Genomic DNA, 27,965 nt, shown 5'->3' on the forward strand with positions numbered 1-27,965 from the left:
AATGTGCACAGTGCTTTGCTGGTTGTTTTTATGGCTACAGGATGCACGAGCATCTGTTTTCATCCATCAATGCATCTCATAATAAATTTTCTTTAATAATAGAAATGACTAGTGTTCAGTTTAGGTAAGATGTATATTTGTGATACATCCTTAATGTGAAAGGGTGTTGAATATCATATTCTGTATTGTTTTAGCAACTTGAATTTTTAACTTGTGTACTAATATTCTGATGAGAAATTCAACATAACACTTCAAACATAAATGCAATGTAGTAAGAATACAACTAAATCTAGCTTTATTTTGCTAACCAGAACTGCAACTATAACATTATTACAGCATCACTGTTAAAATGAAATTTAAGAAGTTTTATTTTAGAGGTAAAAATACTGAGCCCATAAAGGAAAGCATTGCTGAATGGATTTATTTCATTCTTGCAATAATGACAGAGGGTTAAGTATGTATTAACACTTTTATTGAGAAGCAGAGAAGAATATTTAGGCTTTCTTAAATTTTTTTTTTAGGTTAACTCTCTCTTTGATGACCTATGAAGGTCAAAACGTTCTCTGCTAATCAATAAAAGTGTTAATACCCATACCAGCCATTCTGAGATACATTTCTATGTCAGGTGGGTTTCTTGTCCTCAAGAGGGTTGGATATATGTTTCATTAATACTTCATGAAATGGGTACTATGCTGTTCCTAAAATTACTAACCAATGTTTTATATTTTCAGAAAATCTTGATTGGTCATCAGGGAAGAATGGTTTCCAGGATTGCCGAAGAAGCCAAACAAGCCATTGCCAACACCTTTCATTGTGATGTCACATTGAGACTTATTGTTAAATTTAAAGAAGACCAATGATTATTATTCACTAGCTTCTAATACTCTGAATATACAAACTGGAAGAGATAACCAGTGGTTGAAAGTGGTAAAAATAGTAAAGGTTTTTTATTGTACCACCAAACTCTGAAGTCTGACTGACTACTTTCAATATTTCTGACAAACTAAATCAAATAGTTTAAGAGGAACTATTTCTTTCATTACAGGTGGTTCTATGCTTCATCTTAATTGTTTATATTACTTATAAAAATAAGTTTAGAGAATAGTGACTGAAAAGATGGATTAACTTTAACACAAGAAATAAGAGTGAAACATTTATAAACTATATACAAACAGAACATCACATTCAATTTTGTTTATTCACAATTTTTCTAATCTGTACATACACACACAGACTACAATCCAGCTATGCTTTAAAAACAATTAGCTTTGTGGGAAACTCCCATCAGAACAATAACTTTAATGAACATTCCTTTGTATACTATTTGTTTTTACCATCTGATCCAGTTAATAGAGGCATTGACAAGTCTGGACATGGCTCTTGAGTGCAAGTTGGTAAAATACATAGATTATACCTCTTTTTGTGTTCATCCTCACACCAAAATAATTCCAGTACAGACACCTTGGGATAGGTCATTCTTTTAAATTTCATGTATTTTAAATTGTCAAAACTTTAAAATAGATAAGTGAGGAATTCATCAGTTATATGAGCAATTTAAGTTTACCACCTACATGTTCTAATACAAACAGTTAATGCTATATTGAACATTTCTCATTTGTAGTTTTTGTTTTTCAAGATTTGAACTTACTGAAAGGTTTATATGAAGTAGATACAGCACTGATTAAGGAAAAAAACACCTTAAGGCAAGACTGGGTTAATAAAATTTGAGAGCAACTTGCATAATAAAGAGTTCTTCATCAATAATGACACAGGCAGCCACTTCACAACACAGTAGTGGTCCAGATGATACTTACATGAATGAAATTAATTATTAATTTTATTTGTCATTTGAAACTCACTAACACTAAGGATTAATAACTATTGTTGAGTATCTTATCAAATGGTGACAAACTGTTTAGTTCTAATTCATAATAGAAGGTCTTGTGACAACCTGTGTGAAGATATTAACATTACAAACTTCTGAATCTTATTTCTGCTAATCAAAGCAAACAATCCTACAGTGTAAAACACAGGATTGTACTGCTGGGTTATTTTATGGTGTAATTCCTTGACAAGGCACGTAGGAAGATGGTGAACTTGCTCACAAACACAAAACACAGTTGTAAATTATATGGAAGTACTGAGATTAATTAGCACTTCCACTTTCTAATTCAGGATTTTAAGGTTGTGGAACATTCCCTCCAAGTTAATTTCGTACACTGCTAACATTAGTAATAGTTTCTTGAGAAATACTTGTCGTTCTTATACATTATAATGTTTACGGTTACTACAAGATCTTTGAAGACAATAGGTTTTAATTACCTATAATGCCTATGTTTTTGTTCTGTGTCGAACATAACACTATATGGTAACAACAACACGAAAGAAAAACAAACTGCTAGGTGTTTCTCACATTACCACAGATTTTTCTTGCATATATTATGTTTTCAGAAGGCAGAATAATGTATCTATATTAGATAACAAGGTACTTTAGGTTGCAATCACTAAACTAGTTAAATATGGTAAAACAAAGCTAGAAAATACAACAACCATGTACACAAGGAAGAAGATTATACAAGCAGAAGCTGATACAATACAAAAAGCATGTAGCTGAAGAACTTTAACTCCTCTATTCTAGTGTCTATATAACAAAATTTTTAGAATGGTTTTCAGTAAATGAAATATTTTGGAAGCTTGCATTTAATTTTTAGGGTTTTTCCCATTCTAGGTCAGGATAACTGACTTCCCACTTTCTTAACATTGTATAAAACAAAGAAATTCTTAACAGACTTGATTGTGATAAGGTACCAAGAGATAAGGGAGACCCAAAACACATTGTAATTAAACTCACCATTGATGCAGATCAGCATAATTCCTGTATCTCATCCTGGTTTATAGATTAATACTGGACAAAATGAAGTTCTTCGATAAAGATAACATAATCCTGCCGATACTTAAACCCTAATAACTTCACAATATTTCCAAATTTTGTATTCATGCAAAACAACACAAAACTCATATTCCACTTACGGGACATTTAAACAAACTAGCCTACCAAAGAGATTGGATTAACTTGTCTTTCTGATATTTTATGCCTATTCACATAAAATATTTATTCAAGTACATAACAACAGAGTTTGCTACTGACAACTAAAAGTTAGGTCTGATATACCTTTCCACTCTTAAAATAAATATACAAAATCACTGCTTCAAACTGAAACTCTCCACATATTTATTTTATAATGTTTATTTGCCTTTCAATGCTAAAACTTTCAGAACTAATACTATATCAAAACACTTGTATGGGGTTGAATGGACCCTGTACATATTTTTTCTGAATGTGTTAAATACACAGCTGTTTATTTTTACCTGCTTTCTTTAGTTGGTTGCAGACTGACTAATGCAGCTCTAACAAAATTTGACAAAACATGCAAAAATTAACAAACAAAAACAGATATCTATTTTCTTTCCACTGCAATACAGAAATCTCAAAACTGTCTCAGAGGCTGATTTAAATTAAGTAAATTGATTTGATCTACTAGACCAAAAATTTACTTCTGTTTAAAACAACAAAATTTTACAAAAGCAGCAAGATTCCCAGTTAGTAACTCAAATGTATGAATTAAACAAATGCAAACTACTAGACTGGTTGTTGTTTTTAAAGAATGAGTCTCAGAGTAGCAGAATATCACTAGCCATAATGAAACCTTGACAGTTTTAGATATTGTAAGATCACTAGCACCCTGAACCATAATGAAACCTTGACAGTTTTAGATATTGTAAGGACCTTTTATGAATTTTACAAGAGAACAACAACAAAAGGAAAACAGTTTACGATAAGTCTTCAAGTGAATTTATTTTTTTCTGAAATTGGGCTAAAATGTTAGTTTCCTTGAAATTGTTTTCATAACTTATTAAAAGACATTTACTGAGCTAGACAGGCTATATTTTTAATACTTTCAGCATTAATTATACAAGGCTATGTGGGTTAGCAATGCATGTTTTTCACTTTTTATTACCCATAAGTGAAATGAGTTTCTACTGCAACAATTTTCTGTACATTCACTTGTGTGTCAGTACTAGCTCATTTCAGCTTTGGTTATATGACTGACCCAGTGAAGAGTTTGAGGAATAGAAACATCTGAAGTGTTTCCTTGCCACTAAAAATTAACACACAAAATTTTCTTGTAGAACTCTCCAAGTTCAATAAAAGCAAAACTTTCAAACATACTATTGCCACACTGACAAGGTCTACTACACGTAAACTTATTCCTATTTTTAAGTAATTACTTAAAAAAGTGCTACAATATAATGACATTTTAACTGAAAGTAAATGTCTGGATTGAGAACATAAGAGTAGCTACAAGATTTTACGAGAGAGCATGGATACATCTTTTTTTGTAGGTGCTTCGTACACTTGTTATAGTAGAAGTGACCAATCCATTAGGATTCTATATCCTTTGTACAACTGTGTATCAGAACACTTCGAAAAAAAAAAAAAGGCTAACACAAAGCTGACAGATAAAAATTACACAATACCAGCTAATCAACAAACAGCTTGGCTTACTGTATTTATTTCTACAAAAAGTAAACTTTGGTAAGGAATATCACACATGGGTTTATATAATTATATATATATGTACTCAAACAATATACACTGGCATATATATATATATATCTTTACAATTAACAGAAAATCTTTAAAATTCAGTTAGTTACAATATTAATTCTTAAAAAATTATTTTCTCTGAAATACACAAATAATTACACCAAACTTGAGGAAGTACCACCATCTCTTAATAACACAGAAGTTAGAACTTTTAGGTGAAAACATATTCACTGACTGAAATCAAGTAGTTTCCAAACTAAGAAACTTCCCAAATGTGGAACTCCAGTAATGTGTCCTACAAAAACAAAAGCAGATGTTGCCTTATAATTATATTTTGTATTACTATTATTACTGAAGACATTTGAGTAGCACGTGTATCGAGTTTTCCCATTAATTAATCAAATTCATCAAGGATTCTGAGGTTTTAGTGGTTAACATTCTCGGACCATGATGGAGAATTTCATGTCTTTTTTTTTTCTTTCTGTCTCTTGATTTAAACTCAAATGTATCCATCCAAATTTTGATCTAAATGAAGAAATTACAATAAGTAAAATCTTTAAATCCTTAGTGAATATCAGTATATACTAAACATGGTTGGTTGCATTTTGATAATGACTATAATTCACAAAATTGTTCTTGGTGTGTCAAAGTTAAAGCAAACATTTTATAAAGCCCTTCAGAACAATCAATAACACTGTACATAGAATGCAAGCACTCACTGAAACAAAGGTTCAAGTGGATGCTGCTGTCACTACATGTTTTGGAAGTTTCTCACAGCTCATCAGCTGCTGTCTGCAGCGAGATCTTAAGCCTTCGAAGCACTGCTGGCAGACTCGAACGGGTGAGTACAGCTGTTCACTAGGCACTGGCAACACCTGGCTACAGCACTGATAACAGAACACCTTTCCACAACTTCTAGAAACAAAATCAACAAAAACTAGTTCACACCAAATTATGTTGATGCAAAACCACAAAAAGCCATGTAACTTTATTTCTTTAACACATTAAATGAAACAAAGAAACAAAAAAAACTGAAGACACAAACAATGATTTCAGATAAATTACTAGCATAACACTTAAACAGAAACAGTTTGTAACACATAAGTACAAACCGGCAGTGGTGTCGTCGTAGCACTAGACCGAAGTCGGCATCACAGCTCATACACTGAGAAGCTGCGTGGTCTGGAACCCACAGGGTGGCCTGAGCATCCCTATCATCTACATGTTCCCAGCTCAGGTCTGAAGACATGCTTTCCTGGCCTATAGACTGATGCTCACCACTGCAGGCTGAGTCAGAAAGTGATCCCTGAGTGATAAACCAGAATAAAATAAGTATGTGAACTTTTTAAGTCAAGTATCAGCAACTGAAGGTGATAGGTATGTAAAGTTTTAAATCAAGTATCAACTACTGAAGTCAGTAGGGTATCTAAAGAACAATAAAATAGTTTGAATGCTAAAAGATTCCTTGACTTAGCAAAATATTCCTTTGAGAATAAGTTGATATTTTTAATAACATACCTATAGCATCACAGTCACATAAGTTTCAAAAAATATTCTAGTTACTTGTATCATTGGGGTTTGTACAGGTACTTGTTTAGTACACACTGTGTATTAAACTGTACAGGTAATAGGTTGTTTGAAAAATAATGGCAGATTTTCATACTCAAATTTTAGTCATATATAGGGATAAGAAACCTGTATTTTGTATGACTTCACATATACCACTGTAAAACCAAAGCTTTCTTCTATTCATCAGGCTTTTATTCTTTTCTAAGACGTTATTTCCAATATTTCAGACACTTACAATTAATGATGGAAAAAAGTTGCACACCATTATTTTGCATGAATTCAAACTTGGTCATAACACATCACAAACAGCTCATAAGATCAATCAAACATGGGGTGAAGGAACCACCTTCAAATGCACAGTACAGCATTGGCTCCAAAAGGTTTGTAATGGATATGCCAGTCAAGACAAGAAGGGTAGAGGATGTCCTTCTGCTGTTGAAAACAACCAATTAACAGCATTAGTGGAAAGAAACCTGCACCAAACTGTTTGAGAAATGGCACAAGGATTGGAAATTGGCATTTCCACAACTATGAACTGTCTGCAGCAAACTGGAAAAGTGAAAACGCTTGAAAAGTAGGTTTCACACACACACTTTGTGAAAATCAGAAAAACTGCCATTTTAAACTGTGCTCTATGCTGATTTTACACAACAGAAATGATCCATTTCTTGATTTAATTGTCACCTGTGATGAAAAGTGGAACCTTTACAACAACAGAAAGCAATCTCTGAATTGCTCAACCATGCTGATGCTCCAAACAACTTCCCAAAGTAAAAGTTGCACCGAAAGAAGATCATGGTCACTGTATGGTGGTCTGTGACTAGTATTGTCCATCACAGCTTGTTCACCCAGGGCCAGAACATCACTGCTGAGGTTCACTGTCAAGAATTGGAAGAAATTCATAAAACGCATGAAAAAAATGCCAGCATTAATCAATCGAAGAGGACCAATCTTACTTCATGATGATAATTGGCCATGTGTTGATCAAACGATGCTGCAGAAGCTCAATGAAATGGGTTATGAAACATTGCCTTGTCCTCCTTATTCCACAGACCTGCCATCCGCTGAATATCACTTTTCAAGCACTTATACATTTTACAGGACAAACAAATCAACAAAGCAGCAGCAGAGAATGGCTTTGAAGGATTTTTGAGTTCTAGGACTTCAGAGTTTTATCATCATGGCATAAATAATCTTGTTCTTGTTGACACAAGTGTATAGATTCATCAGATTCCTATTTTGATTAATAAAGTTGATTTTTAATTTTTTTATTTCTTATTACAGTTAAAATTTTAAACCTGCCATTATTTTTCCAACAGTTTAATACTTGTTCAATATACACTGGGTGTTAACTTCTGTAGATATTTGTTTAGCAATTACTTGCAATGAAGTCATGATGGGAAAACCAAAGACTGACAATGAAGACAGTTGAAAAAACATGAAACATTTTATTTAAAAGATTAAAACATTTTGAAATAACTTATTCCATCTTCAGCAAAACCTGAAAATCATGTTGCAAAGATGATTATTTCTAAAATTATAATGATTATTAGTTTACTTTGTTATTAAGAAAAGTGGTAAATAAATAAAAACAATATTTATACATATTACACAACAGTCAAGTGTGAAAATTTAGAACAATTTTAGATCTATAGAGCTTTGTGAATTATTAAGAGTCAGGTGGTCTTTAACAATGAATATACTTTCTTTAACATAGAGATCAAGGTCTGAAGATCTGTGGTTATGATAGAGAAATTGTTAAATTAAATATTGTCATCTGTGGTTTCAGAATGTGAAAAAATGGATGAGTGGCTAGGTTTAAGTAGTGAATGGTTGGTTCCATTAGATACTCCTAAATGTTCACCACTTGAAAACTAGTGTCTGAACAGTGATGTGTGTTTTTAATACTAAATACTTTACATTTAATTGAAATGCTTCAAATTAACTCGCATGTTAATCAAATCCACATTAAAAAACATAACATTCTTGTTAACTAGAAATGAACTGCCAATTGATACCTCTCTTTCAGAAATAACTTTTCTTGATTTATATTGCACTCTGTATGCACAAATTGTCACTCACCACAAACCTTGGTACTCTCACTTACTCTCGTGCCTCTTCATTTGCATGTTATTATGCAATTTATGATCATATAGCAACACTCCACTAACAGAAGTCTGACAAAATTTATATCATCACTTGTGTGCAACCCAAAATCACTTGGAGATTGGGCATTACATAAAAAAAGTGACACTTGAAATGTGCACCTATCAGAAATACATTTTCATTTTACAAAAATATTAGCTTACAATGCAATATTTTCCTTCCATCTCATAAATAGCTAGAATTTCACACTGAGTTGCCAGAGAAGGTGATTCCTGTTCAAAACACATACAAAAAAGACTGTGTGGAGTGCAAATAAATGGTAGGCAACACCCCCATGTAAGACTGCACCACTTCTAAGCCAGGTATACCCTTTGTCCTCTTGAAAACTGTGTCATGATAAGAGTGGAAACAAAGAAGGGACTTTCCCAGCCTTATCATGTGCACATCTAACACAACCATCACCATATCACCAGGAACTGATATCTGTGGGACAGTAGGAAGGTGTACAGAAAATGGGAGTGTCCATCATCAGATGTCATTGGGAATGTATCATTCACTCAGTTGCAAGAGGAGGGCACCTGGCCACACATGTGAAACTAAGGATCCCCAAGGGTACAGTAGCTATGACATGTCAAAGTACAAATGGAAGGCTGACCTCAACCAACACCAGAGATATCTTGCTCACAGTAGGCAGTCCTCTACCTTTCACCTCTGATACAGGAACTGGTAGGGAAGATGAGCCTCTGCATCTAGGATTCACATCATTATATGAGCACAATTATCATCATATCTGCCAGCAACCAGGGGTAAGGCAGTAAAGAGGATGTCTCAGCCACAGGTGTGAATTGCACATTGGTGAAATGCATCATCCAACACCTGAGATTATCTGAAATTGTACATCAGGTCCACAGTATGATTAGCATAAATACCATCAGCAGTGGTATAACACCACTGCTATACTTTCAACAGAGTGGAATTGAGCAAACTCAGCAGGAAGCCACCATGACCTACCATTTGAGTAGCTAGGAACTGGTAAGTGGCAAGGACTCTCATACTCCACTAGAAGAAGGAGGGAACAGAGTATGGGAAAGTCCAGAGAAATGCCACACCAGAAACAGTGCAATGGGTGACTGTGACACTATTTTGAAAAACAGGCTAATCCTGTGACCTACAATAAATGGATTATCTAGGATGGGCAGTAAACCCTCTCTGCATTACCCATGTTAGTCCTAAGGTGATGAATTGGATGGGGAGAAATATGAAAAAAATGACAAACATCTAGAAAAATGGAAGAATAAGCCACCCAAAACAGGAAGCCCAGTGTCCAAAAACAGAGGTTTCTCTACCAAATGCCTCCCTGACTGGAAATGTATGAATCTACAGATAAGTTGTTGAAATGCACCATCATCAACTAGCCCTGATGGGCTGGAAATATAAATGACCCCAAACCCATTGAATAACAAGTATTTCCAATAAATTGATATGGAGGAAGGACTCGGAAAGGGTCCCCAACTCCAACATCTCCTTAGTTGGAACATCACTTCTAAACAGATGCTTCTCATTTTAGTTGGGGTGCCTTTCTGTACACTTAGGAGATGTTGTCTTGTTAGTGGTGTTGTCTTGATCCAACTAACAGAAAAGTTGGTCTGTAAGGAAGAAGGAAAGATGAAAGGGATCTCAAACAAGGTTCCATTAGTCCAACCAAATCCCTTGAAAACAACCATGTGGCCATAACTTAGATGGATGAAGGTTTCCAGAGAAACCTGAATTCCAAAAGAGAGAGAAGGAAAAGAGGAGAGGCTTTGAATTAGAAAATCCTTGCCCACAACTGACAGTTTGTATGGAAATGAACAATATGCACCAAAATAAACTAGGTAATTCATGTGGGCAAGGAAAGGCATTTCCACCTACACAAACTAACTTAAGCTGTTTCTCATAGTAGAAATTAAGCATAAAGGGCATAATAATCCTGCAAGGAAGTGGAAACTAAAAGTAGCCAGTTGATTGTTTGATGGTGGAAACTAAGGCTCTTGGATGAAGAAGATGGGCAAATACCCAGACCACACAACAAAAAATGTTGAGAGCTGAAGCAAGTCTAAATGGAAAAACCCAGAACTGAAACACAAACCTCAACAGACAGAAGTGAAAACTCAATGACAGGTTAAGTATGACTCCATGGTGAAACATGGAAAGACAAAGAATGGTGCAGAGCTAGCAGATCAATAATGGAAAGACAATCCTCTGTCCATATGGGAATGAAAAACCCCAAATGAAAGGGATCTCCCTGAGTGATACAACCTTTCTGAAGCAAAACCCAAATTACCTCCAAAAAGTGCTGGCAGGAAACTGGATTTCAAGGAGGATGAAAGAAAATGGGATGAGGATACAAGAAGGAAGAGATTTGAAAAGGAGGATCAAAACACAAGAGTCCATGGCAAAGGACCCTTCACCTTTACTTGGGCAAATCTGGAGCCTGGTCCCCACAGGATCTGAAACTACAACACAGACACTGAGACTACCACTTGCCCCAAGAACCGATGGCAAATCTCAGGAATGAGAGGCATGAAATAAAAAGAAAAAAAAAGAGTACAACAAAACACATGAACAAGAGGGAGAGACAAATACGGCAAATTGGGGTGGGAAAAGGAAACCAGTGTATTGGGATCCAATACCTACAAGGGGACCAGCAAATTCAAATGCTACAAGTCTAAGCAGGGAAATGCAGAACAAAGATAAGCCTCAGTACAGTCATCCAGTGAATGCAGAGGACACAGCACACTAATACCCAAATGCAACTGTCCAAAAATGACTCTCACAAACTCCAATATTTAGAGAAGGTAAGAAATGCATTTCTTACCCAACAGCTCATCTGGAGGAGGAAACAGATTGTCCAAATCCTCATCATCATGAGCAAGTACACCCTAACATGATAAGAGAGGAGAATCAACAAGAGAGTCAAAAGATCACATAAAGGTGCATGTGTGTGTTTTCTTATAGCAAAGCCACAATGGACTATCTCTTTTGTCCACTGAGGGGAATTAAAACTCTGATTTTAGCATTGTAAATCTATAAACTTACCACTGTCCCAGCAGGGAACTCATAAAGGTAACCAATTCCCTATAAACTAAAGACATTTCCTCCTGACCAGATAAAGCTTGCCCAGACACCATTGATACGGTATCAAAATCAGCTGTAGTAGTTACAGCAGCTGTGGTAGATGTCACATGGGACTGCAAGTGCATAACTGAAATTAACTGGAAAAAAACAACAACTCTCAACACCACAAAAATTCAAGAAAATATTGTTAAAAAAAACTAAACTCCAGCACTTAAATGAGGAAAAAGTCTGAAAACACAAGTGAAAACATGTTCTAACTATCGGGCTACCAATCAAGAAGTTGTTTCAAGTTGCACAGAACAGAGGATACTACTGACAACAGGCATTGTGTTGCATTCCTACTGGTGGAGGATTACTGCATGATCACTTGAATAGGATAGGTGGGAATATCAAGGTTAGTGTGGAAGAACTTGTGCATATGAAGGGCAGTATAAGTTGAGAAAAGCTATGTGTGAGAATACTGTATCAGAATTACCTTTTTCTTTGATTACTTTTATCTAATTCCAACTTCCATCATATTACTTGTTTTATCTAATTCATTTCCAACCTATAAGAAAATAATTGTTCATTTTGTATTTTTACCATACTCATGGCAACTTAACTGTTATTGGATAGGATTGGAGATCTTCACTATTTTAACAATTTCATCTTACCAACAAAATACATTCTAACCAGTAAATAATTATGTAAGCCAATAAAAGACTAAGAATATCAAACTCCTCAATGACAACCACAATTACAAAAGCCAAAAGGAAATGTAATACAGAGACTTAGTATATTTTGAGGGGCTATTGATGGAACTGTTAGTTTTTTTAAACTTTAAGTGCAGTGTAACATGTAAAATCAAGACTAATAAATCCATAAGGGACAAAATCTGGGAAGGGGGGGGATAAATACAAAACATAGAAAAGAATACCTGTTTTGACTACTGGGGTTTGCCAAAGACACTGCTCCACTATGGTTCTGTTGTCAATTGGTGACAAAAAAGTGAAGAGTTATAGGAACCTTGATTGCAAATGCACATCAGGGCATTTATTGTAGCAATAAAACCCTCATAACTGTAATGAAACCTCTTCTACTAAAAGCCAATTCTAATGATATGGATGTTTGTTTTCCTAACAAAATTATAATAAACAGTAATTAAACAAACCTCTTCTTCACAACAATCGTGTCCATGACCATTCTTCTGACAGCAACAATGATGACAACTTAACATTTTTTTCAGACTTTTAAGTTTCCTGTGAAGGTTTTCTACTTCCATCTAAAAAGAAGAATAAAAACTTATGTAAACTGGTTCTTTTTTGCATTCCTCTTAATTTATATATTTCAGATAGGAAACCAAGAAGTAACACTAGTACACCCTTGTGTAAATTAATTGAAAGAAGATGGAAAATTACAATTTTTTCAATTTTTTGCATTTTATTTCTGAGAATCCAAAAATTACTCTCAAATTAATACATGATATAACTGCCTTTATTTTTCAGAAGATCATTAATCCGCTTTGGCATCGAGTCCACAAGCTGACTGCAATCTTTACTAATTTTTGGATTGCAGTATCACACCTCATTATGGCCTCAATTAGCTTATCTTTCGTAGTACAGTCTTTTCCCCGAAGTCTTTCTTTACAAATCGCCCAATAGGATTTAAGTCCGAAGAGTTTCCAGGTCAGTCGAGCACATTTATTCGCACTGTAGTCATAAAATTCTTCACAAGTTTCGACGTGTGGCATGGAGCCAGATCTTGATGAAAAATGCCCGATCCATCTGGAAATCTCTTTTTCAATTCTGGAACGACTCTTCTCTGGAAAACTTCAATGTACTGTGGTCCCCACATCATACCTTCTACAATATATAAGCCTCTGATGCCATAGTAGCTGAAAAATCCCCAAAACATCTTCTTCAAGGGATGTTTTACGAACTGATTGATGTGAGATTCTCGAAGTTTCTCACCTGGAGATCAGCAAACGTGCAAACTTCTTTGACCCTGCACAAAGAAATGAGTCTCGTCACTGAATAACACCTTCCTCCATTGTTCTTGCATCCAGATCTTGTATTTCAGACCCCATTGATACTGTTGTTTTTTTTCATTGAGTTGGTAAGAAGTTGTTTTTTGACTGGTCTCCTTGCCCTTCTAACACAATTTCTATTGATGTAATATTCCTAAAAAATTTCATCATATATCCCAAAAATGGATCAACCGTACTGCATAACACAGCTAATGATGCAGTCTGTGTGTAAAAATGACTATTAAAGGAAATCAGTGGGTCCAGCAAGCCTACATCAGCCGCCATGCTGAAAATATTGTAAAATGATCATTTCTTTCAATTAATTTGCACAAGGGTGTATTTCACATCATATTTTGTTTATCACAGTGATGCCAAAGTGTCCTTCAATTTAATATGAGACTTGTTGGATGGTAAGATGTTACTTTTACATACTTCTCACAAGAAATACAAACTTCAGTGATCAAAAGGAATATTGCTAAAACCATTGTTTTCAGAATTTTATAAGTGTTAGGCTTACTGGGTCCACTCTTTCACAAGCTTTCATTAGTTAAACCAGGACCACTTACACCTCTGCACAGGCACTAACAAGAATTGAAGAGTCTCCTGGAAACAAAAATATTTTTTCCTTTTCTTTAGTACCTATACAATATAAAATATTGCTAGGGTATATAAAGTACTTCTCAGAATACATTTTTACCCATGTACAAACTTTACTGGTACCTTCAGAAATTAGTCAGATGACAGAAGTGATATTACAATAGTGTAGATGTATTGTGATAGTGCAGATGTAAGGATAATACATCATATGACAGAAGTGATGTTATAAAGGACATTTTACTATTAAAAGAATCCTAAGAACTGAACATATTTTTTAAAAACATTAAATTCATGAGATACTTCAGTTAAAAGGATTTTTGTTGTCTGACCACCAGACAATTTTATTTCTCAAACTAGAAACTCCATAGGAAAAAACAACAACAAAAAAAAACCTGCATTTTTCAGACTGAAGCTGTTTGTAACCTATGCTATAGAGGAGGCTTTCACTTTATATTTAGCTTCCTTTGATCTCTTGAGACCTTCAATTTTGAGCTCAGGTCAAGTAAACATATTTTATCAATAATAAATAAAAAAATTGTTTGTAATCCTGTAAAAACGTTTATGCTTGACACTGTTCTCCAGACTAATACATTATTCAAAAACAAATGCACAGTGCAAAGAACAAAGTAATACAGCATTTTAAAAATTCAGAAAATACATGTACCAACAGCAGAAGAACAATATGAAGAAATAAGCAATTGTAATAACAAAAGAATAAACATGGTGCTATAGCATAATGGACAAACAAATGCACTGTTTCAATCTGTAATGTCAAAATGTATTTCGTACTGGAATGGGAAACATCTGAACAGCTAATAGATTTTATCATCCAGCTCATTAACTCATTTCATAGATAATTTACTATGTATGTCATGAGGTTTAACAAGAGTTACATTCAAAATTAAATTTAACTAATAATCAATATTTTAATATTATACAAATTTTAAGTCCTTAATTTTATAAAAAAGAAAATCCTCAATTTTCCCCTTGTATGATAATTGTGACATTTGCTCTATAGACATCTCTAACTCATTTATTACTCCTCTAAGTATGAAATTTAATATAAATTACTCAATATAATATTGTCAAAATTTTGTCAATGTATAACTTTTATAGCCTTCAATATTTTATTACAGAGGGATAAATTAGAAAATGAGACCCCTCTTGTCATGCCCACCTGTCACATCCTCCATTTCACAAAATGGAAATAGTTTTCTGTAACATCTAATATTTTATCAATAACCAATAGAAAGCCAGTTTTAATGTACCAAATGACATAATATATTACTGTTTTTTGTAGACAATTCACACAAGAAACACAACAAGCTTAATTAATTTTAAAGGCTTCTATCACAGAGTTAAAAAGTCTGAAAAACTACAACAGATATAGGACATTGTTTTTTATGTTATTATTTTGTGTTGTTAGGTGCATTATTTAACTAAATGAAAAAAGTATTTAGTGCAGTAGTACCATTAGCATAAAAAAGTGATGTTTAATCAACAAAAAACAAAGACCCTGATATGTATATTTATTATTTTCCATGCATATTCCTTATTTATTATTATAAAAGTAACTTATAGGTAAAAATTAGAAACTTTTTAGTTTAGATACGATAAAATAATACTTTTTCACAAGATATGCTCCTGAGTAGCCATGCATTACTGTAATTTTATGGTGTAACATGAGCTATTCATTTGTGAAGTGATTTACAACTTATGTGACAGGAATAATAGTTAAACATGGTTCAAAGGGTAATAAAACAGTAAAACAAAGGAATATGGATGCATGCTGTTACAAACTTCATGAACCAATTTAAGGTTTATTTTGTACATCACAGGAAGTATGATGGTTAAGAGATCAAATTAACCAACCTCTTAAGAAGTTAAGAGTAGAGAAAACAGATATAATTTAAAGTTTGACTGAAAAAATGTTTGATATCTACTTAGGAGGTTTCAAAGATTACAAGAATGAAACCTGATAATTTTCTGGTGAAGAAAAGTATTTCTAAACTTAAAATGAAAATTACATTGCACTAGGAGCAGTCAACACTTTGACTCCATGTATTTATGCAAAATCATTAGTGAAAATACTTTGTTAAAAATTCTGATGTTTACAAAAATCTTAATGCTTAATAAAAGCTTGTACAATTTTGCGAAGATTCAAAAATATACGAGAAGTTATAGTATGGAAACTATGAAGGTCAATTTAGGGTCACAAACTCAGCTGAGCCTCAAAAGGGTTAATCAATTTCCTTCAACTAATCAATTATTCTCAGGAGACTTAGATTAGTTGAAAACAGCAATAATCATAAACAATTGTGATTAATGAATTATCCTCTTGAATCATGACACTAATTAAGCTGAAGAGCCTTATATAAACCAAAATTAATAACAATAATAATAGAATACTATTTTTAATTAGGTGATTATTTTCATGATATCAATTTAATCAACTTATGTTCATAGATTTTATGTGATACTAACCAATGTAATCAATGTTCTCGTGTTAACTGATTGACTAATTAAGCAAACTGTCTAATAATCTGTACTGCTGTAAAGTAATAGCATAAAGGGTAAACATTGCAAGTGTACATTTTACTATAAAAGAGTAAAGTGTTTAAATAAAAAGTTACATTAAGCTGCTTGCCATACTTAAAATATATAAATCTGTTGGGAAACTTTCTCTAACATCTAAATACAACATTATATATTAACTCTCTCACTAAAAGATCAGCCTAACTGACTTGACCTTGTAACCATTTTGTACTCATTATATTAGAAATTTAATACAGTGTATCTTCAGAACATTTGGCAGACATTGATTAAACATTGCAAGTCTTTTGTACTTAAAACATCAGATGTTTTAATAAAGTATGTTTATTAAAGATTTGTCTATAAATATTAATTATTTGCAAATATTTTATGTGCAAAGTAATTTTCATACTAAGTTTAAAAATACTTTTAATCTCAAAAATCTCAAAATATATTTCATTTGTGTAATCTGTAAAAATCTAATAAAGTTCAAACTTTTTTCCATGTAAAATTACATTTTTATCTACTCTTAACTTCAGAGTGACCTCATAATCAATCACAAAATGAAATAAACCTAAATTACCTTTTTCTTTATAGAATAATTTCAAATTGTGCCTACCTTCATACATCCTAAATAGCTTTAAACTCTTAAAAGTAGACATCTATTTATAATTAACTTTGTTTTATTGTCCTGTAAACCACATCTAACTACTATTCATCATTTGACAAACATGCAGTTCATGTTACACTATCAAATTACATTACTCGCAAAGTGCTTGCAAGTATACTTAGTAAGAAAATTAACATTATTACTTATATTATCTAATATATTCTAAGAATGTTTATTTTTACACTTTAGTTAAAATTACTGAACTTTTACTTTTATAATAATAATAAATAAAGAATACACATGAAAAACAACAAATATAGCACTTTCCTGGATGTTCTTTTTTGCTTTTTCTGTCAACTGTCGTTGACACCTATCACCCCCATTTCTTTAATACTAATAATAGTACCAACTAAATTTTTTATTTAATTAAGTCATGCACCAAAGAACAAAGAATAATAAGATGTAAAAAAATTTCCCATAACTAATCCAATTTGTCTGATTTTTTAACTGCGCAACAAAAACCATTACAAATTCATGTAAGCTCAACGTGCTAATTAAGCATGAACTAAAAGTGAAATTGACAGTTCTTTGTACAGAATACAAAGTAATATGTTATTTGAATACTACTATAGCTTTCTATTGGTTATGAATAATACTATTAAACATCAGATACAACTATTGATAAGTTCTGAGAGGATGTGACAAGCAGGTGTTGCAAAAAGGATCCAAGGCTATGTAAATTATATTTTGCCTGAGAAATGGCAATATTATAATGAATAACTAAATTAAATTTTGTACTTCTTGGTGGGGTACCAAATACATTAGTGAAGAGAGAGAATGCCTGGAGAGAGAAATGTCACAAGTCTTGTGCTAAGGAATATTTGAGAATTTTTTTTATTGCCTTAAAAATTAAGAACTTTAAATAAATATACACTTTTAAAATATGAATTATTAGCTACATCTTTAAACTAATTTATTGGTATAAAAATAAAAACTATTTCAGCTTGGACTCAGTCCCACAGATCAACCCTACAACCATTTCATACTTGTTATAGTGCTCATCCTATTACTTTTAAATTAGTAAGTATATCTTTGAGATATTTTGCAGATTATCATTAAATATTATAATTCTTTAGTACACAAAATAATTTTTTTTTCAGCAAGTCTTAAGTTTTGTTGAGCAATGACTATCTTGTGCCTTTTTCTTTTCAAATGTTGGCTATTCAGCATACAAAGTAATTTTGATTTTAAGATGAAAATTTTCTAAGTAAAAGGATTTTTAAAATTCCCCATGCAAGATTTCTATAATGTCCATTTAATTATCAAATATTTTTTAAACACAAAACTTATATTTTATCTGTTATTTTCACTCATGAATCTCTGTAGGGGTTTAGTCAATTTGACCAATTCCATAACCACCACAAAAAAATTAAGAAATATGTATCAGTAATGCTTTTTTCATTCTACAATGACTACAAATTTAAAGTAAAAACACGTTTTATCTAAATAGCTAAAATGCCATAACATTATACATTTATAGATATTTGTTATTTTTATGATATTAACCTTTCAGCAATGCCTGGCTAATATTACAGATGGAAGTTACAATGACATGGTGCACATACACTCATGCCACTATATCCAAGAGTATAGAAACTGGCCTTCACAGAGTGACCTGTCTTAGCTGTGTTTTAGTAGACCAGTATTTTGTAAAATACAGTCACATTTCAGTTAACATACATAAAGTACATACATTACAACTATTTACAAATAAAACTTATTTCTTAAAACACAGAACAGTAAATAAAGAAGTACCCAACTATATTTTCTAGTTATGAACTTTGTACTTGTTTGCTGCTTGCTAAACATAATCAAATTTTGCATGTGGAGGATATGAAACAGAATATTTTAGTTTTTTTATATATACATTTAAAATAGTCAAAAAAAATCATAATCACTATATCAATGGCATAGTATTCCACAATAACTTATCAAATGTAGTAACTAAGCTGTATATGACTTTTAAAAAATATGAAATTTTGAGCTCATTAATGTCTTACCTTACCACTTGGAACCTAGTATGAAAAGAATGAGCTTACTGCTCCAATTCTTGAAATAGCCTAAGAAAGTCATCAGAGGGATATTCTGAGCTTTTGATCACTGTATTTTGATTTATGTGTATGTAAACAAGTATTTATAAAACTGGAAAGAAGTGGGCTATGTCACTGTGCTCGAGCTAGTAATGTAGCAATATCTCAATGCATAGAAAAGACAGGAAGTTCTTATTTAATATTATAGCTTGTCAGTAATGGTAATTTGAGTTTCTAATTTTTACAAGACTAGAAACTTTGTATTTTGACATCACAAACATCTAATTTGCTTAAAACATACAGTGTGACAAATTTTTATTTTTGCTATGTTTTTAAGTATTTACTTTCAAATTAAGAAATTAACTAATAACACTCATGTTCAAATAAGTCTACAATTTGAACACGAGTTCAATAAACTTTTGAATGACAGTCAACAAATGCAATACCATGGCCTTTGACCCATGAAAGAGCTGTTTGTAGTTTTTTGTCATTCAAATTAAAGATGGCTTAGTTGGAGCAGCAAAAATAAGTGGAAAGGATGTACAGGTACATAAGTATCGGTTAAGCCAGGCAAACCAGATTAAGTTTCTATTTGTAGCTCACACTTTCAAACGAACCATTCAGCATAAAATTTACAAATTTTATTAATTTATTAAAGATAATTTATTGTCTTGTGATATCAAGCATAAGCAATTAACCCTTTTCCAACATGTCAGGGTTCAACAGCCATGTTGTCACATTTGTTGACTTGCATTCAAAATTTTATTGAGCTATTATTTTATTAATTTATGTCAATAAGTTTGAAATAAAATTGTAGACAATAATTCAAACTTCAATATGTTATACAAATTAATTTCTTAATTTTAAAGTAACTATTAAAAGAACATACCTAAATATAAATTTTAGTGAGCATCATGGTATTTTGAATGCAGCACTGTTAAAAGTCAGATGTTGCTGATGTCAAAATACTATAATTATAATTTTGGACAAATTAGGAACTTAAATTACTAATATTGATAAGTTAAAATATAAAATAAGAACCTCATAACTTGTGTACTGAATCAAAATTGTCCCTTTTATACTCTTACTACAGTACATGACATGTGAATAACCAATCAACAACTTATAATGTCCCCAAATAAATTTTCCTCAACATTTTAATCTTTGAAAAGGCTCCCAAATTCTTTTGTTACAAGTTTTCAAGGAGGCAAGTTGTATCATTAGTCTGCTCTAAATTTCATATTTTATAAAATTTAGAAAACTTAAGTGACTAAGGTTAATAAATTATAGCAGAATTCTGTGATATCATTGCAGGTATTTACGATTTTTTGGTTGTTCAACTATATATATAAAACCTAAAAACAAAAAAAAATTTTTTTTTTACATTCTGCATGAAAAAGTTTAAAAGGCTTAGCAATCTACGTACAGCAACAACCAAATACGAAATCTGTAGCAAAAGAGAACTGTTTGATTTACTTCTCGATTTATTGCTCTATATTTCAAGAAAAATAAGTTTAATAATTTCTTTCTGAACAGTAATATCCTATATACATATAAAATATATACAATCACATTTCAATTATTATATTACAAAATGAGAGTGCATGAAAACACAGCCAAGACAGGAAAGACTAAAGGTCAGTTTTATATTACTGGATACTGACAAGTGCATGTGCACCTCGTCAGTGTAAACTAATGTTAGGTAGGCATGACTGGAAGGCCAATATAAAAATTAAATATACATGTTCATACATAGTGTTATGAGACTAAAGCTACTTAGACTAAATATTTGTATTTGAGTTGTAATATGTAGTCATTCCAGCAAAAAATAAGCATAATTTGTATTTATTTCCTAATTTTTATTATGGTTACAAGGTTAGTTAAACTGATAGACCTCACACAGTGTATAGAAAACAACAAAATATGTAGTTTTATTGAAAACAAATGTTTGAAACCTATTTAGGAGGTTTAGAGATTTAAATAATATTTGAGATTTTGTGGATGAAAAAGAGTTTTTTTTAATCACAAAATGAAATCACTTTGCACTCAGGCTACTAATGAAAGACTATTTTCAAAAGCAAGTCTTTAGTAAGAATATTTCATTTAAAAAAATCTGAATTTTTGTATACAAAATACTTGTAATCATTACTAAATGTCTACCAAAGTTTGTGAAGATACACATGCTGTATCAAAAGTTATAATGTAAATACCTAATGTGTACAAATTTGTAGACAAAATCATGTACATTATACAGTTTCCATTGCAAAAGGGTTAATATAAATCATGATGTATGATATGGCTGTACCAAGCATGTGTAGATGATAACAATAAATTGTTAATCTAAATTCCATGGCATTACTTTAAAGGAAACTATTAACACTGTTTTAGAGAGAAAACACTACTACCATATATTTTAAGCATTTGCTTGGTTCATTGAAATCAAGGTCTGTTCCAAATTATAGGGTTGAAATCCTAAAGACTATATTTTGTTTTACCTACCATCATGCCTAAAGTTAAACAAAATATATGGCTAATTAATGAATTACTATTTGCTGTAAAATTCTTATCATTGGTGCAGGTGTGAGTATCAGTTTGAATAACTGGTTCTGATTTAATTCTTTTAAGTCACATGCTGAATCCTTTTTGGCTGCACCATTTTTTCACAACTAAGGTATTTTTTATTAAATTATTTTAACAGTGATAACCTAGAAAAGTATGTTGAATTATATTACTAACAGTAAGGTCACACTGACAACATAAAAGAATTATTTATTACACTTATAACTTTGTTAGAAAGTTAAATTGTAATAGTTTAGGTTATTTTATTTTGTGTTTATTGCATGTTTGAAATAAAAATTATTTCATGTAGTACACAAAATGTAGGGTTAAGTTTTGTGAGGGCCCATGGAGAAGGACAGACAATTACTACATTTATTTCTTTACATAAACATCTTTTAATTTTTATAAAAGTAGTATGGAATAGTCATTACTCAAGATAAACACATAAGAAAATGTTTTCAGTGAACGATGCATGTAAGCTACTTGTGCATGACAATAATTTCATACTTGTATTGTCTCTTAACTTGACCTACTTACTTGTCAGATTATTTATTGTCTAACCACTAGTTTAGTAGCTTGAACATTATAATGTTGAAAGTTTCTGTGAAAATGTTACAGAATTAAAGTTCTACAACAAATTTGTGATTTTGATTTTATTTCATATTTCTCAACTTTCACAACAGATGATTTCACTACAGTTATAAAAAATGAGGTAAGATAAAGTGTTACAAAAATAATTTAGGAATTGCTTTTGGTTATTTAAATGAAATATAAAAACTTTAAAGTGAAAACATTATTTTATTCTTAACATGAACATCACTCGCACTCAGACTTGTAAGTGTCAGAGTCAGATTGATTTCATAAATTCCAAAATTTTTTGAAAAAATACTTCAATGAAAAAACTGATGTTTTCTGTACAACAATTAACATTTACTAAAAGTTAGCCAAGTTTTGTGAAGATACACATTTAGTATTATTGCTGGGTATGGCTCCATATATCACCAGTATAGCGTTAGCTTGGAATCAAAAGCTGAAAGACAGCTGAATGGTAAACAAAGAAAATAAGCTAACCCTTTTGTAATGTGCTCAGTATAATATACTCGAGTTAAGTACTTATACTATATCTTTTAATGCAGTGTGCATCTCAACAATATTTGATATACTTTTAGTAAATATTACAAACCTTCTGTATACAACAATTCATATTTTGTAATGAAGTATTTTTTATTACAGATTTGTTTGTGAAAATTTCAATCTCAAATATTATTTACATAATCTCTAAAACCTTCCAAATACATTTCAAATGTTTCTTTTCAGTAAACATATTTTGTCTGTTATTTTCTCTGCCATAATTATATGGGGTTTGTCAATATGATTGATCTCATAACCATCATGAAAGAAAAAAGGAAATACATATACTTTTTTCATCCTAGATTGACTACAAATTTTCACACATATGATAGTCTAAACAGCTTATATTTCATAACATTATAAGTTCTTATTTTTATTATATTGCCCTTTTACCCACTATAGGCTAATAATAAAGAAAGTAATACAGAAGTTACACTAACAGGACACGTTATTTTTAGTCTTTACAGAGTGGCCTGTCTTGGCTGTGTTAATTGTCTAATATTTTATAAATTACAGTCACATTTCAATTATTATATACGTATATAATTAAGAAATTCTGCACAAGGAGGATGTGAAACAAAATTATTTTTGGCTTTATTTATATATATGCATTTGAGTAAGCGAAAACCATAAATTATTATATTGATATTCCACTATAATATATCAAGTTTAGTAATTAAACTGTATCTGGGTCTTTAAATATATGAAATTTTAAGCACACTAAAGATACAACAGATCTCTTTGAAATCTTGTTTATAAAGAACAAGATGACATTGCAACACATTAAAATGTCTGAGAAAGGAAGACATTCCAAGCTTTCAATTGGTTATTCACGTCATATATAGAAGTGCATGTGCATGTGTGCACCAACACATACATACAGAACTGTTTCTAAAAATGAAAAAGGTAAGCAGAGCCACTGTTTGATTCACTGAATGATCAGCATCTCAAACAGAAAATACAAGAGGTTCTTATTTTATATTGTAGGTTGTTAATATTGTACAAATTACAAACTCAAATTTACTAAAACTATAAACTTAGTAATTTGGCATCACAAGCATCCAATATGAACCAGTACTCTATTTAACATACCACCTGATACACACACACAAATTGATGTGTTTTTTTTAATATTTACTTTTAAATTATGAAATTGAATAATGTATAATATCAAATTTTGAATTACAATCTACAGTTGGATTCCAAATTTAGTGACATAAATTCATTGAATATTAGTTCAATAAAATTTTGAATGCAAGTCAACAAACACAATGACATGGCCTTTGATCTATGATCTATATCAACAGGGTTTGCCTGCTAACTAAACATTCATTATGTAGTCATTTCAATACTGAAAATATAGTTAAGTTTTCAATTAAGGCAGTGAATGACTTCAATTTAAATGTTATTCTAGGTCTAAAATTTCAACAGACAGAGTACCTGATGAGCAGTTATGATCTGTTGTAATCTTTGTTGCATTCTGTCCTGCGTAATTAAAAGACCATCATAGTCCAGACTGTCTGCTAATATGACATGGCCTCGAGAAGTGGTGGCTTCATAGACTCGATCGTCGCTAGGTGTAGGAGGAAATCCAGAACTGGGTGTTCGGGAATGCTGAGGTGTTGAATAGCGAGAACTGTATCCTCCTGCACTTGAACAGGAAATTGAAGACTTTCCACAGGACAAGGGAGAATCTTCATCCCAGAGGTTTCGAATCCTTCTTTCACCAGGTACGTTCCTCGCTTCTTTCATGTCTAGATTGTGCGTGTTTAACAAGTCAGTCCATGGTGTTGTCTTAGCCAACCAACAACTTGACACTGAATCACTTTCATATATGCATGAGCCACTTATATCTGTTGTGCTTGTACTTGCAGAAAGCATGTTAGGTGATAAGTCAGGGAGCATTTTACAATTTCCCAAAGTTTCTCTTGATCTGTTAACATTCATACATTCTGTAGAACTATTTTCTATGGTTTCTGACTGTATTGAAGTTCTGGAACTGTCTGAAGGCACTGTCCCATTTTCACTAACTAATGTGTCTGTAGATCCATCAATGGATGGATTAGTCACCTCAGGGGCAGACTGACAGGAACTATGGTCCTCACAATGTACTTCTGCTGATGGAGAGGTACAAATACGACCTGCAGCATCGCAGTTTATGTCAACATTAAGGGTTAAGACTAGAGTATTGTCTCCGGAACGCAGCTGTTCTGGACCCAGATCGCCTATATCACCAACACCAATTGCTGGATCACTGGACCGTCTCTGTCTTTCAGGATGATGGCCCAGTTGGAAGATATTGTCACATGACTTTGTTTTGACCAGTTGATTTGTATCTGATGTACTAAAATCTCCAGCACTGCCTGCATCCTCATTGCAAACTGAAGGCATCACAGCAGGAGGAAGGTACACATCAGCCCACAATACCATATCTCTTATTTGACAGGAGGGCCTTAATACCTGTAAACAATAATACACATTTAACTAGGGTGAAAATTAAACCAGTACTGTCTAATAATAATGTAACAGAACTTCAACCACATATTAATTATTTTATTTTTTGTTTACGGAATGTTATACAAGGGTATGCAGATGCCACCTGCATGTAGTTATCACTAAATAAAAAGAAAAGATAGCTAATCAACAGTGACGAATGGCGTTATTCTTTCCCAAGGTGTGAAGAATGTTTTATTCTTTTGACAGGAACAGGATGTGGACCATGAACTATTATGTTCAGGTTGAATACCACTAACAACTAGGTTATATTCTTGACAAAAATCAAAGATCACTCTTATATGATACCAAAACTAAGTTAGTGCACACCATACTAAATACCTGTTCACTGTGAACAAACAGATAGTTGTAGAATATCTCTGGTCTTGAAGCAAGGTATGCCCAGACTGAAAACGTCCTTTCTCTCACATGCTCTTGGTCACGTTCCTGACTACTGTTACACAGAAATGTCCCAAACAGACAAGAGAAAGTATGATGGGCCAACTTGACCTACACACAGAAGAAAAAAAAAATTCATTTTCAAATTACATTTTTATTAAAAGATCTGTATTGGCAAGAGTGGCTTCATTTTAACAGAGCTTGCCTTACAGGATTAACATTTAGGTATAATTTAACATAAACGACTGTCTATTAAAAGTATAAAGCAAACAATGTATATGTATTTAATGAGAAATAAATCCTTAAGTAATATTAAGTCAATGCTCCTATAAAACTTAAAACTATACATTGGTCATTTCACCTTTACTACTTGAGAAACTTGTTTAACCAACATAAAGAGCTTTAATTTAGCAGAACATTATATCTTGTAAATTATAACAAATTGCAGTAGACTTTCCATCAATGTATAGGTTTGTCCAGAAGGTGTTTAAAACATGCAAAAATTAAAGTTATAATTTATTTCTGATGACATTTTAAGCATGTCACTGTTAAAATCACAGAAGAATGTGGAATGTTTAATACTGAGAAAATTCAAATGAAAGTAGATTTTATTCCAACTTTACCTTGGGAAGGGTCTACATTCTGTAAATGGTTGTAGTTCTTTCACTAAGTGAATTCATTATCTCAAAATAAAAAGAAACACTATAAAAATATTTAAATATATTTACAAGACATTCAAATAAAAAAATTGGAAATTTCACTGTTAAAAGATTCTACAACCTGTAGTAATGTGTTAAACAAACACTGACCCTTACACCACATGATGAAAGAGATGATACAATCAACATGTGCTATTAAGACACCTTTTTCACTATAGTAGCAGAAACTTTCTCCATCAATTACCAAAAAGAGGTCTCTCTGGTAGCTCACGCTGTAAACTCTCACAGTGATAAAACATCTCCTGTTGTAAACCTGCACCACCAAGAAGACATCTCCTATTTTAAACCCTCACACCAATAAAACATCTCACATTGTAAACCCTCCCACCAAGAAGACATCTTACATTCTAAATCACAAAATGCGTTAAGAAACAAAATAAACCCTTACTCACAAATTCTGACTATCATTGTAAAATGGTGTTCCAGTAATACAGTACTATGATACTCTGTCCAGGACCAGAACACCAGTACTATGATACTCTGTCCAGGTTCAGAATAAACTGAATTCTGTATACAATTCAAAAGTGTTAAAGCTATAACAAAATAAGTGAGCTAAAGCTACATTAGAACTTTAGCATTCAGTCATTTTTCAACTCTAACAAATTTCTTTTAAAGTTCATTATAACTATGAAGTTAACAGAACCTGTAATTTCTTTATAGATAGTATTTATGCAATTTTTATTTTTTAACCACAATTATCAAGTGTCAGTGAATTATAACTAGAATCTAGCTAATTTGTAACATACACAATAAGTGTGGTAAATATCCTGATTAAAACAATGTTGAACATACCAAGTACTGCTTATTAAATTCAAAGCTGCATGGGAATTGATGTAGGAGCTGATGGATGCAGTCCAACCACTGAAGAAAAACTGGACATCTTTCATTAGGGTCTTCCAGCCCAGGACCATTTCCACAACGGTCACTGAACTTGTGGCCAAAATCTAGCCATTCCCGTTCTACAAGAACACGAAATCCCTAGAGAATTAAAAAAACAAAAAAACTAGAGAAATCTGTATGCTCTTTAATCCTATATTTTCAGGAAATACAGAGTAATACACTGCAAGATTATTCTCATTTCCTGTGAAACTGGAATTTAAAAGAAAAATTTCCCATGATACGCACAACAAGACATTTGTAAAACATGAAGATTGATTGCACGAACACGGATGTTATATTAAACAGGTCTTCACTAGTCAGATCTGCTCTTTGTTATGCATTTCTTTTCCCACAGCAGTTTTTGTTTCCTTCAAACACTTCTTTGACTTAGGTATATTGTAATCTGTACTAAAGTTTTACTTGTCTGTGCTATATGAGCAATATTTTTCCACCCTGCCTGAAATCCTTGTAAACAGGAATATCATGAAATATACAAGGTATACAAAATGTCATATACCCTGTTCATGTTCTCATACAAAACACATACAAA

At 32.1% G+C, this 27,965-nt stretch overlaps 2 protein-coding genes across 7 annotated transcripts in view; one reads left to right on the forward strand and one right to left on the reverse strand.

Annotated features, from left to right (window-relative positions):
- LOC143255470 (GTPase Era, mitochondrial) overlaps positions 1-963 on the forward strand; it is a 28,244-nt gene extending 27,281 nt beyond the window's left edge. For both annotated transcript variants that reach the window (XR_013030671.1, XM_076511184.1), the window contains one exon: positions 732-963. Coding sequence is in view for 1 of the 2 variants with exons in the window: in XM_076511184.1 (XP_076367299.1) it covers positions 732-860 (129 nt within the window). In the remaining variant the exon portion in view is untranslated. The remainder of the gene's footprint in view (positions 1-731) is intronic.
- A 216-nt stretch (positions 964-1,179) lies between these two features.
- Positions 1,180-27,965, reverse strand: part of LOC143255469 (phosphatidylinositol-3,5-bisphosphate 3-phosphatase MTMR3) — a 57,327-nt gene continuing 30,541 nt past the window's right edge. The window contains exons 9-15 of one of the 5 annotated variants that reach the window (XM_076511180.1): positions 27,329-27,514; positions 25,761-25,928; positions 24,366-25,385; positions 12,552-12,662; positions 5,722-5,915; positions 5,329-5,524; positions 1,180-5,134 (exon numbers count right to left, since the gene is read on the reverse strand). In XM_076511180.1, coding sequence (XP_076367295.1) covers positions 5,341-5,524; positions 5,722-5,915; positions 12,552-12,662; positions 24,366-25,385; positions 25,761-25,928; positions 27,329-27,514 — 1,863 coding nt within the window. In that variant the 3' untranslated portion in view covers positions 1,180-5,134; positions 5,329-5,340. Of the gene's footprint in view, positions 5,525-5,721; positions 5,916-12,551; positions 12,663-24,365; positions 25,386-25,760; positions 25,929-27,328; positions 27,515-27,965 lie in introns of all 5 variants that reach the window. The other 4 variants (XM_076511182.1, XM_076511178.1, XM_076511179.1 and 1 more) reach the window with 4 other exon arrangements.

This window comes from Tachypleus tridentatus, chromosome 7 (assembly GCF_004210375.1).
Source record: "Tachypleus tridentatus isolate NWPU-2018 chromosome 7, ASM421037v1, whole genome shotgun sequence".
Lineage (NCBI taxonomy): Eukaryota > Metazoa > Arthropoda > Merostomata > Xiphosura > Limulidae > Tachypleus > Tachypleus tridentatus.